Below are 13902 nucleotides of genomic sequence, written 5' to 3'. Positions count from 1 at the left end.
TTACATTGCTCAGCCTGCAGGGACATGCTATAGAGACCAGAACCACTAAATTAACCTTGTCCCTTTAAATAGCGTGAACAACCTCTAGATGTTGCAGTCCAATTGGCCCCATATGCAACCGAATGGTGTTGGCCTTTTCGGTATTGGGCCATTCTGACACAGGTTAAAATACATGTAATCTTTAATTTAAAAAAATATATATTTTAAAACATTCAAATGTTCCTTTAATTCTTATCCATTCAATGGGATTTGAAATGTTCTCTAAGTATTTATCATACATCACTGCTAGATTCTATTCTTTGCCCCGCATAGATTATTAACAATGACCTGCGCATATTGATATATTTTTTATTGATGTCATCAAGAGGGGCTAAACCTAAAGTCTATGTTTTTCACAGCGCTACAAGTAGCATAAACAAATATGCGCTACAATTCATTAAAAGTGTGTTGTTTTCCCCCACAATACCTTATGGGAGAAGGATATCCCCAATGCAAATTCAAATTCAAAGAAAAATTAACACATGTTAAAATCACAGAAACAAACAATTAAAAGGAAATAAATAATTTAACAAACCCGTTTCTGTGTGTTCGTACAAAATGTGCTCTGATTTATTTGGTAAGCTCTCTATTTACTTCGTGCCAACTGAAGATAGCAGCTGTTTATGGAATCTTCCAATTCCAGTGTCACTTTCCTCTAATCAAAGTGTGACAGGAGAGGTGCCCGGGAGGCTATTTAATCAAATCTCCTGGCTGCAGTACTGTTACAATACATTAATTTTGTTGTTGCTTACTTAAGGTGCTTTTTTTCCATGTGTGCCCCAGAACTCTCTTTTTTGCCATCTTTTTCCTAATGTTGCATGAAATTGGCTACCCAATCACATTCCGTTACAAACAGAGCAGAACTGATCTTTAAAATGCAAAGCTTACTGGGTGCCAAGGTGCCAAATGCAGGCAGAATGGCGATGGGTAACCTGATTATTATAGGAGTACCCAGGTATAGATATCTGCTACTGTGCGTCACCGTGAAACACCGCGAGCCGAGGAGAGATCATGTCTCAGATCTGATCGTTATATAATTAACTTCATCTGCTCAGAGAACATATATAAATTCATCCCGTGTCTCTTACACACTGTGGGGGAGATTTTCCAAAGTTTTATGTTCTTGAAAGTGGTGCAAAAACATAAAAAGAGATGGACTGCGTGTTAGAATAAAACATTGTGTCTTTTTTCCTCTTTTTCACATTTTGTGCCTTTCATGCCTAGTGTCTCTGTCTTCTCTTGTCGTGTCTCTCAGTTCCCTCTTGTGTTTCCTTATCCCCCCATGTCTCTAAAGCCCATCGTGTCTTTCACTCCCGTCTCTCAGTCCCCACTTATGTCCCCACTTATGTCTTACAGCCCTATGTCACTCCGGTGGTTTCTTATTCAATTTACATCTTTCAGGCACAACCCTACCTCTCTAACTCGTGGTGTCTTTTCTTGTGTTCTTCATCTTTTCCAACTGTCTCAATTCTCCCTTGCATCTTCCAGCCCTCCAGGTCTTTCAAGATTCCATACAATCATTGGTAGCACCCCAACCTTCTACCAGAGAAAGTGACAAAGAAGAAGTAATGTCTGTGTTCCTTGATTTCCACTGGAAGATTAAATAAATAAATAAATAAATAAATAAGGATAAAACAAAGAACAAATGTGAGCCTTGTAGCCAGCAGGATGACTAATCTATGTGGGGTGGGTTCATCATCAACGTCTCTTTGCATGGCATGTAGAGCTTCTAGGAGTCATTAACTTGTCCCCTTATCTTTAGTTCGAAATATTGTAGTTATTTTATGAGAGATCTTCCATTCCACAGCCTTACAGGACTCCTGTCATGTGTAATGGATTTATTAAGATGGTTCTTACATGTTATTGTATCATTTCTATATCATGGAGAAGACCAGTCATTGGGACGTACTAAGTATTGTCCCTCTATCTCTTATCTCTTGTTGCAGGGAAAATCAGTGGAACGATGTACTCGAAAGGCTGCGGATCTGGAGAGGGATGTAACACACTATTTTCGTATAACACCGGGTCGTTTCAGCATTACACACAGTTCAGTTGTTGCAATTCAAATAATAAATGCAATAATATTCAAAAGTCTGGTGAGTATATCCAATAGAGAGAAGAGGCATGACCTACCTCAACAAATCAAACACTGTAATTAACAGACCAAGTCTCCAAGTTAGTGGTGCCATGAACCTTTTACGTAACACTGAAAATTAAATATTTGTATAATTACAAATGTATGGCACACTGCAAGGGGTAAGAAGATACAGTGAGTCTTTGTGTATTGTGCCCATAGGCCCAAGTGGCTATGTTTAAAATTAAATGTATAATACAATATAATGGGGTCTCCTGATTCCTTGATATTAAATATAAATGCCGGCCAAGAGACATGTAGACGTTACACTCTTGGGCAGTAGTATCTGTTTGCAGCTTCCACCATTGAGTCATCCTTCTTCCAATAATAAAAGGGAAGTTGGAAAGGTAGAAACAATGCAACTTTGTCTCCCCAGTTCCACTCCTGGCGTTTCAACGTTAGGTGAACAGTTAAAGGCAACCGTCAAAAACCACAATAAATGCAAATTAGAGTTTAACATGTGTGTCCCAGTGCTGCCCTAAAACTAAATAAACCCTGGCTCTAACTTACCCCCTACACCAACATTACCCTTAAAGGGACACTATAAGCACCAGCACAACTTCAGATTACTAAAGTTGTTTTGGTGTATATGTCATGACCTGCAGTCTCACTGCTCAATTCTCTGCCATTTAGGAGTTAAATCACGTTGTTTATGCAACCCTGCCCATACCTCCCTGCATGTGACCAATCTCCCTAAACATTTCTTGTAAAGTGAGATCTAATGTTTAAACTTCTTTTATTGCACAGTGTGTTTAATTTAGAATGTACTTTCCTGTGGTCTGTTAAAAGCCTGCTAGTTGATGCAGGAGCCTCCTGACTGTGTGTGATTAAAGTCTGATTTACAGAGCAGGAGATAAAAACTTCTAAAGTAAACACATTGTGCTATCTGATTATTATTTTTCACGCAGGCTATGTCAGTCACAGCCCGGGGAGGGCTGCATAAACAGAAACAAAAGTAATTGAACTCCTAAATGGCAGAGAATCAAGCAGTGAGACTAAAAGGGCATGATCTTTACACCAAAACTGCTTCATAAAGCTAAAGTTGTTTTGGTGCTTAGATTATCCTTTTAACCCTCATTAAAATAAATAAATAAATAACAATATATATATATATAATATGAAACATACATAAAACTAAAATTATGGGAAAACAATGTAATCTTTGTGTTCTGAGACATTCAGAAACTTCATTTGGGCTGGTGGTTTGTTATGAGATCTCCGGAGCTGGTTGTCATCAATACTCGTCTTTTTTTATGAAGTCAGTCCCATGATGTCAAGTATTTCCTAAAATGGGACATGACCGATAGAGAGACTTTAAAGTAGAATTTTATTCTTCTTTATTCATTCTGCACGTTTTGGACACTTTATGTCTAATGAATTTGTTCAATCCTGTATTACGTGTAGTATTGGATTGCTTACAGGGTGTCTGCATATTTCTGTAGGGTATACTGCAACACATATATTGGTTAACTGATAAACTATTCCAATGACTCCCTTGTATAAAACATCATGATATTTTGTTACCGTTCTGTATTGTGGAGGTTCTCTCACTTTTTTTTTTGGACTTTGTACATTGAAAATCAATACATATTTAAACCTGCAAAAAAAAACAAAAAAACAACACAGAACTACATGAAGATTATCTAAAATCCTAAATCTACATTCACAAAATAATTTTACATAATCTTCAAAATTCACGTGTTAACATCATTCTCCCTGTGCAGCAGATTGCAGCTTAGCAGACTTAAAGTTGCGGATGTAACCATTGGTCAGTGTTCCAGGTGTAGGATCTCCAGTAAGTGGGAACTCCAGTGAGTGGGATCTCCAGTAAGTTGGATCTCCAGTAAGTGGGATCTCCAGTAAATTGCATCTCCAGTGAGTGGGATCTCCAGTGAGTGGGATCTCCAGTAGGTGGGATCTCCAGTGAGTGGGATCTCCAGTAAGTGGGATCTCCAGTAAGTGGGATCTCCAGTAAGTTGGATCTCCAGTGAGTGGGATCTCCAGTGAGTGGGATCTCCAGTGATTGGGATCTCCAGTAAGTGGGATCTCCAGTAAGTTGGATCTCCAGTGAGTGGGATCTCCAGTGAGTGGGTTACAGGTTCAGTTTCATGCTAGCCCTTCATCCTTCTGAGTTCAACAAAATGAGTTCCGTAGCTTTGGCTAATAGTTAAATAATTTGTCGTTAATATTATTGCAGATCAGATAATCTGACATAGTGGCTATTACTCTTTGGTTTTCTCCGCAGTTACTGTTCTGACCAACGACAACGGCATTAAATGCTGGGGCTGCCAAGAAACCGGAAAGGGAGAGTGTGCAACACAGAACCAGACTCTGGTCAGTTGCACAGGGCTTCAGATCCGATGTATGGAAGCATTTGGTAAGAATCTGTATTGTACGTGAACCTCATCCTGTAGAAGTCTGTTTTAGCTCATACTGAAAGTTTCTGTAGAAATGGCCTAACTAGCAATAATAATAATAATCAACAGAAATGCTACCTTTTTTATATATAGGCTTGTTTCCAAGGGTGTTGACTAGTGCCTGAAGGTTCTAAACTTAAAGGGACATTATAGTCACCTAGACCACTTCATCTACTTGAAGTGGACTGGGTGCATCGTCCCTGCCCCACTTATTCCTGCCACACTTAGTCCTGTAATGTAATACATGGTGGTTTTTGAGAAACTGCATTGATTACTTTGCAGACTGCCTCTAGTGGCTGTCAATCAGAGAGCCACTAGAGGCACTTCCTGGATCCTAACGGACTCCATGTCTCCTAACTGACGCTGGAAGTCCTCACGCTCTACACGCGCTGTATGAGGACATTCATTGCTGAATCAATGCTTTTCCTATAAGGAGGCCCTAATGTGCTTGTGGTGCATGCGCATTAGGTCCCCCAGTCAGATGACTTTGGAGGAGGCGGAGCGCCGACCCAGCGCCAAGGGACATTTCGTTGGAATCATGTGAGTGAGTAAAGTTTTTTTAACCCTTTAAATGATGAGGGGGGTCATAAGTGGGGGGGAGAGGAGAACAAAAGTGTTAGGAATACAGATTTGTATTTCTAACACTATAGAATCCCTTTAAATGGAAACTGTCACCTCCCATGACTTTTAATATTATGCTTTATTATCCTCTATATTTAACAAATATGCAATTGTTATGGATAAAAAAGCAATATTAAATGTACAAATCCACAAATATGTGTTTAATCCCATCTTGACTCCCTGACAGCCATTGTTATAAGCTCCACCCTTTGCACGTGTCAGTCAACATAGTGAGAACATAGAGGAAGAAGGGGAATCAGCCACAATGTTTCGGTTTCTTCTCCTCCAATACAAAATGTGCCAGAATTTAACTTGGCACTAAAACATTTTTGTGTCAAATCATTTTGAGGTTTGAAGACAAGTGTAGGCCCTTTTCAGCACCGATAACCCGTTTCCTCTTCTGCGGCTGTGTTAATGTTGAGTTTCCACATTTCTAATATCAATTCAAGTCCAAACTGGATGGCGATGGTTGGCTGATAGCCCTGGGGTAGGTTAGCCCACTGCTGTCAAACAATCACTGCTGTTCAGGTTGAATGGAGTTGATAATGATAATGCGGCTGGAGACGGGGTGGCCTTCATGTTCAGGAGAGAGAGCCCTGATTTTCTGTTGAAGCACTCCAAAACATTTTTATTTATTTATTGCTAATGGTTGGAAAGGTGGAACAATAAAATGATATCGCCCTGGTGGGAAATAAATAATAATTGTTATATTTTCTTGTTTCCAGATGAAAGAAACCAGACGTGGTTTAAAGGCTGCAGTACTGTGAGCTTCTGCTCTTCAACTTACCCTTACCTCAATACCCTTCCCAGCATCTCGGGGATAGAGTGCTGTGCTGGTAGTTTGTGCAATAACTTCTCAAGGATATATGACACCACAAACACAACTGTCAGCCACGCTCACAGGACCAACACAGACTTCAGGTTATTAATTTTCCTCGCCAGCTTCCTCTTTGCTACATTTGGACATTTTCACTAAACGCCCCCCCCCCCCCCAGGAACATTTATTTGTACAGAAGACTTTTTATTTATATTATTAGACAGTAGGTAGGAACAACAAGGATCTAGTTCAGAGATGATTGAATACCTACTGCTCTCCAAACTCTTGGGTCAGTATAAATCCTTAAGCCTGGTTAATGGGACAATATTCTGAATGATGCAAGCTTCACCCATTCCCAAGTCTCTTTCGTTTCTACGACGCGGTGTCATATCGTCCATAAAGTTCCTGAATAAATGGATCTACAGATACCTTAAATCATTCATCCTCTTGCAAAACCTAAAAAAAATGGTCTCTAGCTCATGCTAATTATCATGTGTATTGCTTGCAATCACCAATATTTGAAACATTTTAAAAAGGAATGGAATATGACCATCAATTTCACATTATTTGGGAATATATAACTAATTCTCAAGCAGTTATAAAGTTAGTATATACTGATACCTGTAGCACCTTTACTATCACAAACATCTCAGTTAAAGGGATATAGAATGAAATAAGATTTCATTTGACAATTAAAGGGGCACTCTAAGCACCAAAAAAACTTTAGCTTAAAGAATTGGTTTTGGTGTACATAACATGCTTCTGCAGTCTCACAGCTCAATTCTCCATGTTTAGAAATTAAATCATTTTATTTATGCAGCCTTAGCCACACCTTCCCTGGCTGAGACATACACAGCCTCCCTACACACTTCCTGGTAAACAGTGAACATCAGTTAGCTTTCTTTATTGCACAGTGTGTTCCATTTAGAATGTTGTTTAATCCACTGCTCAGGTAATAGGCTGTTAAGGTGGATGCAGATAGCTGGATTCAGTAAAGGAATTCATGATCACCCAAGTACGAGGTGTAAAATGGACATATGATATGGCACAGCTAGATCCGAGTTGCTATTTATGTGTATATTTTTATATAAGATGTGAAAATGTATAATATAATTAAAATATATTTGAAAACTTGGTAAAATTGCCAGTTTGTTCCAATTCGTCTTACTGAAGTTGTTACAGTAACCTAAATATTTTCTCCTATCCGCCAACACCATCTATTTCAATTGTTTGAAGGATTGGAAGTGCGGCCTCAAGCCATGCCTCTAACCTTGTTGAATCGTTGTGTGTCTCATACCGATTCATACTGTGATATCAGCATTGCAAGCACACACCACATGCACGCGCAGTCTCCTGAGAATCATAGCTCAATGATTTCTCAAACAGGTTTATTTAATAAAGTGAGAACTGACTGGCATTCAGACTAAATTCAAAGTGAATTGAAAAATGTGGACCAAAATATTTCAAAAGGAAGCCCAGCTCACTTTGAGAATTTTTCCAGCGAATCGATTTTTGCCTTAAATTTGAAACTCACGTTGAGAGCTGCGCATGTGCCTAACGTCTACGAAGCGTTTAAATAAGAAACATTGGAGTGTACCATTGTCAGATACTGTAATTACATAAAAAAAAGGGGCAGATCAGCTGGGACTGCTGATGGCACCGGAATAAAGGTAAGTAGATTAATTATTTGAGATATTACTCATTGAAGCAGTAGCCTTAATGTTACAACATGCATTAGACCCAAATGACTTATTTTTAAAATTACTTTAATAAGACAGGGTAGTGTTTTTTGTTTTATAAACATTTCTCCTGGCTAATAGCTATCTGTGATTACCGGTTAATTTAGCCACATTATTGCAAAGCAAAGACGTTCTAATGACATTAATTCCGATCAAATTTATATTCAAGACGGGAAAAATTAAATAAGTGAAGTGGTTAAAGGACGTTTAAAGCAGGGGGACTTTTTGTAACTATTTTTGTACTATTTTTATTTTTGTACTATTTTTGTACTATTTTTATTTTTGTACTATTTTTATAAAATTTAATTTAGAGGCGAATACAAGGTGTGTCCAGGTAGATTCTTAGTGCAAACAAAACGAACCAAAAGGTAACCTGATCTTTGGCCAAAGCCCTATATATTCTTAAATAAATAATGTATTTAATACCACCGAATAAATATACTAGTATGGAATCAGCCGGCAGTACAGGTGGGTCTATTCAATAAGGCTTTTGTATTAATATATTTAATAGTATTATTTAAATAGTATGACTATTCATCAAGGGCAATTGCAAACTGCACTGCCAGGAAATTTACAGAATCCAGACACAAGCTCAAAATTCAGGACTGTCTAAAAAAAACGGGACAGATGGCATCTATGCTAGTACATAGAAAATTGCCCTACCTGCCCTCCATTTAAACTACAGTTTTGTGTTTACCTGTTTGTAACTCGCCCATATTTTAGGATTTTGTGGGCTATTAATTAAGTTTATATTCTTTAGAGAAAAAAAAAAGTTTATTTTTTTTATGAACCAGTATGCTTTAACTGTTTGCCTTTTAACTAAAGACAAAATTCCCTGAGAGCACACGCAATGATATGTAGCGCACACACCTACTCTATACGTGTTTCGAAAACCACAAGAACAGTGCAAATATTTGACCTAGTTTGGGATGTTTTATAGCAGATTGGGGAGGTATTTTCTTTTATGGTTTGTTAAATGACCTCAAAGCAACATTCCTACCAAAAAACACCTACATAGTCATAGACACGCGCGGCACATTTCAATAGGGTGTAGAACAGGGAACTTTTTCTCTGTTATTTATTTTTTTATATTTTTTTTGATACAAGGTGAATATTTATTAAAGACACAAGAACTATAATAACTAGAGCCCGCTACGGTGGTTATGGTGCCAGAAGTTGTTTAAAATTGGTTTGATCCCCCTTCCCGCTTCAGCTGCACTCTTGGCACACCACGTGCGCACTCCTATGCATATAGCTAATTATTTAAAGGGGTACTCTCAACACTGCTCTAAAATCTCTGAAAAACACTGTAATGGTTATGGTGCCAACAAACCCCTGGCATCATATAGCAGTTCTGTGTCAAATCATTTTTGAGTAAATTGATGCAAACCAAGCATTCTCCTGTGACTCGGGCCCTCGCTTGGCATATTGCTACTACAGAATCTACACTTTTAAGCTAGCAAGACCAATTTCATCCATATTTAGGGACTGAACCTAAAAAAGGCACTGTACAAATATATAAAAACCGCTATGTGCTGACCTGTCACCCGTTTAGACTGGAAGAAAAGAGTTTTCACTTTTTACAATTATTGTAAAAAAAATGTAAGCATTTGTGTTTTAGTCTGTAACTGTATTTAGTGATTACTTGCAAAACATATAAAACATCTAAAATATAAAAGAAAATTGATGTTAGATTTTTTTTAGCATTAATTTGAGTATTCTAGAAAATGTTATGTATCCTCTAGTGATAGTTACACATAATTAGCTTTTAACCTCTTCAGGACCAGGTAGTAGACAAACACAATGATATCATGATGGTTATAGCATGTCATCTTTCCTGAAAGGGGTTAAACGTCTTTCCCCCCTAACTGGTGCCAGCCGCGTTGACTGATTTATTAATGTATTATGAAGTGAACCATTAAAGCCCATGGCCTAACTGTACATTGCAGTATTGGAACAACCGTCAGGAAGTATTGATTTGCTTTCTTACTCTAAGACAAGGGTGGGTTGTTGTAATTGTGATACGATTAACCAACGCCCCCTCCCCCAAGGTTTAGCTTCATGTTTGGAAAATGTTTCAGGACATTGACATAGGCAGGGCAAGTCCATTGAGCCAAAGAGTATTACAAAAATAAATCATTAAGTATAACTGGAAAAATATCGATATAAAAAATATATTTTATGTGTGCTTCTTTTTAATAAACTTGATTGGTACATCCGAAACCGGTTTGACTACTCACCGTGGAGAGAGTGCCAGGGGACTCATTGCACCTTATCCACTACAGCATGCCGACAAATCTCTTTAAAACTACTGTACTTATATGTTCCATAGGAAATGTGTCATAAGAACATGTACACCTGCGCATAGTACTTCTCCTGTGCTTCTGTATGGGAGAACACTGATTGGATAAAAACGTTCATCCAATTGATTATGTCTGTTGGGTAAGAAATGCTAGAGAAGAGTTTGGAGGAGGTAAGTTTTTAGGTAAATATATTTTTTCTGTTTAGTCTTACTTTTTAAACCTCTATTTGCATTCATTTTGTAATGCATTACGTCCATACGTCAGTGGGTTTTAAACACAAAACCACTTATTTACACCCATGTGCATAATGGCAACTGCTATCCACCATTTTGCTTTGTACTTGGCACTAATGAAAGCTTACATAATGGATAACAGATTCTATTGAGTAGTCAGTAGTCCCAATGTCAGAGCACAAATTGCCTTAATCTCTTGTCTTCTCTGAAGTTTCATTTGACCTCCAATGCCATTGTGTCCATTCACGTAGTATCCATTACACCCTGCAAACCCGCCCAAACACACCTGGGATACACAAAATACTAAATTCCCAGCAACATATTCCAAAATACATACTTACTGGTGAAGGGGGGGGCCATAGGAGCAGGAGTAGTGGTGTTCCTCCAGTTTCTGTGAGGACTACTGATAAGTGTTCATTAGAAAAAAACGTGTTGGTCAATTCTACATTTCCTATTTTCCCTGTTATTGATTACTGGAGATACGGTTGGTTTTTACCAGGGCACTGCATCTCATTGGGTTCAGTGGATGGGCCCAAAAAGTCAGGGTGGACAGTGGCCCACAATCTTCAATACGTTTTGCTTAAAGACCAACATTGGCAAGCACCAACCTGGGATGGAGTGGGTTGAGTGGGTGCCAGGTCAACATAGGGTCGTTGTTAATGATGGCGTTTGCATGACTCGACACCTAGTGGCGATGAGAGTGGGATGTCAACCCGCGTGTGTGTATGTCAGCATGGTAGGGGGCCTTGCAGGCATTAGTTAAGCTGCAAATTGTGCTGCTAAAATGCTCTTGTAAAAGCCGCACACGGCACAAGCGTATTTAATGAAATCATGTTGCACTTCATGTTGATTTTTCTCTGCTATGAAGAGGGACATTAGAGAAAAGAATTCTGGGACAGTTGGTTTGAGGGTGGGGCAGTCCCACAAATCCAGGACTCCAGACACAGCGTGGAGATAGTCACAAGGTAGCAGACAGTACCTCCCTGGAAATCTTAAGGAAGGGAGGACATGACTGCTGGCAGGGATAAGGGGTTGGGTTATAGGGGATACATTGTGGCACATGGGGGGCATAAAAATGGGGAAAAATGGGAGGGTACTCACCAGTTCCCCGGGCAGAGGTGTAGTGCTACTAGCTTCCCCTGGGACTGTTTACAAAAAAAAAAAAAAAAAAAAATTATTACACGAATTTTACCAAAAAAAATAAAATAATAATTTACAGGAGTTTGGAATACTTATCCTCTACTTCTGTTTACTTATCTTTCCCTCATCTGGCATCGAGAGAATGGCTGCAGCTGTTTCCAAGGACGATGTGGTAGCCTTATTACAGGCGTACCTTGAATCCCATGGCTCCGGTGCGTTGAAGGAGGTGTTAGCCGGGGTGGATAACCGCCCGGCTCCTGCTGCTGCTTCAGGGACTTCGCTCCAGGCTGATGGCGGTAGGAGAGCCAGGCGTTCAAAGCCTCCTACGCGCCTGTCCCCCAGTCCGGTATCCACAAGAAGAGGTCGTCAGCGGGGTGAGCGGATCGGCACCGCGAGGTCTTCCCCGGTGAGAGCTGGTCGGAGATCGGTGGAGGCCATCATCGTTGGTGGACAAGATGGCGGCGTGGCGGGAAGATCTCGTAGCCCGCCGTCTCTTCCGGTCCCAACGGCGGGAAGAGAGAGGTCACCGGAAGTGAGTGCACGCGTCGGCGTGCGTCAAGGCGCCGGACGTCATCACCAGGCGCAACCGGAAGTGACGCGCCCCGGCGGCGCACAGGACCCGGAAATTACACGTAACGTCGGCGCCCTGTCCGGAACACGGAGTTCACAGGGCGCCGGACGCAGAGGACGGTCGGCAGGGAGGAGAGGAGACATCAGGAGCGCACAGACAGCCGGAAGCAACCCCCATCACCCTGAGGCAGCCGGTTTCGGCGAATTTCACCTGGAGCACAGCTCAGGTCCTGCTGCAGATGTCCCCAGGAGGTCTTGGTCTGATTCTGATTCGGAAGCAGAGGAGGTTTCGGTGCCAGCAGTTCCCCAGCGGTCTGGTGAGTGGTTGCATTGCGCTAGCGTGCCAGGGACTGGGGCCCAAGATCAGTCTAGTGAGTGTTTGCGCCTGCTTAGGACCCTAGTGGCCAGTTTTCCTTCACACCTTACTGGGGTACAGGGATTCCCAGGGCAGGCTGAGGTTCAGGTGCAGGGATGTTCACAAACCCCTAGGGGTCAGCCTTCTGGGGCTTTTCGTGCGGGTTCGGTGGGATGTGATCTTGCTCCGTTAGGTTTGCATGTCCCTATGGACACGCAAGACAAAATATGTAGAGGTGAGTATGTGGATCTGCTGTCCTTGGTCTCTCCTGACAAGGATTCCGTGGACAGACCGCGCCGTGGAGAGGTTCCAGAGGCGGAAAAAGGTAAGCAGATACCCAGAACCTTTGGCAATTGGTTGCAAGGGTTTAACATATTTGCCAGTATCCTGGTGCGCCGTTTCCCAGATAAGGCTCCTGCCCTGTTTGGGTATTTGGACCTAATTTGGGGAGCGTATAAAATCTATGGCGGTCAATGCTGGTATCGGTATGACCAGCAATTCCGACAAAAATTGGCGGTGTGCCCGGGGATGGATTTCGGCGTTCAGGATGGCAGTCTCTGGCTGTTAATTATGACTCCCAGTAGACCATCCCCCTTTCCCGGGCCTGCCGGAGGGACCTCCGGCTCCTCTGCGGGGCAAAGAAAAGGCGTATGTTGGCTCTTTAACGAGAGCCACTGCCGCTGGTTCAGCTCCTGTAGGTTCCGCCATGAATGTGCACACTGCGGGGGAGCTCACCCAGCTGTGCGCTGCTTCAGGAAGGGGAAGCCAGGGTCTGGAAAGGGTCCATCTCGAGACGACATATCTAGGGGAGAGGACGCCGGTGGACGCCCGAAGGATGCGCCCGTGGCTCGCCCGGTATCATAGGGGTCGCGATGCGCAGACATTGTTTGACGGGTTTCAGGTAGGTTTCTGGATCCCTTTTGTTCCCTCTTCCTCGCCTCTGTTTGCGGACAATCTCCGCTCGGTTAAGGGCAAGGAAGATATTTTACAGGAAAAATTGCAGGTTGAGGTGCAGGCGGGTCGCATGGCTGGCCCATTTCTTGCGCCTCCCTTTCCTAACTTACGTGTTTCCCCTCTGGGCTTGGTTCCCAAAAAGGACCCAGGTTCCTTTCGGTTGATCCAACACCTGTCCTATCCGTCCGGTCAATCGGTAAATGATGCCATTGGCAAGGACATTTGTCGAGTGCGATATGCCTCGTTTGATAGGGCTTTGCAGTTGGTTCGCCGGGCCGGTCCCGGTGCTTTGTTGGCGAAGTCTGACATAGCGTCAGCTTTCCGTCTTTTGCCGGTTCATCCCTCCTGTTTTCACCTATTAGGATGTTTTTTTCAAGGGGTTTTTTACTACGACATGTGTTTACCCATGGGTTGTTCTATTTCTTGTTTTTATTTTGAAATGTTTTCCTGTTTTCTGGATTGGGTAACGAGGCAGGAGGCGGGTCTGGAATCGGTTACTCATTACTTGGATGATTTTCTTTTCGTTGGCCCTCCGGGTTCGGGTGAGTGTGAGCGGCTGTTAAACACATTTAGGGCAGTC

The 13902-nt window shown here is 41.6% G+C and overlaps 1 protein-coding gene across 1 annotated transcript in view; it reads left to right on the top strand.

Annotated features, from left to right (window-relative positions):
* The window catches only part of LOC134577239 (urokinase plasminogen activator surface receptor-like), a 43174-nt gene extending 36724 nt beyond the window's left edge, over positions 1–6450 (top strand). Inside the window, exons 5-7 of the mRNA XM_063435936.1 lie at positions 1986–2135; positions 4419–4550; positions 5937–6450. Coding sequence (XP_063292006.1) covers positions 1986–2135; positions 4419–4550; positions 5937–6187 — 533 coding nt within the window. The 3' untranslated portion in view covers positions 6188–6450. The remainder of the gene's footprint in view (positions 1–1985; positions 2136–4418; positions 4551–5936) is intronic.
* Positions 6451–13902: the final 7452 nt, after the last annotated feature.

Source organism: Pelobates fuscus, chromosome 11 (genome assembly GCF_036172605.1).
Source record: "Pelobates fuscus isolate aPelFus1 chromosome 11, aPelFus1.pri, whole genome shotgun sequence".
Lineage (NCBI taxonomy): Eukaryota > Metazoa > Chordata > Amphibia > Anura > Pelobatidae > Pelobates > Pelobates fuscus.
Note: the sequence above shows the minus strand (reverse complement) of the source record. Positions and strands in the feature narration are given on the sequence as shown.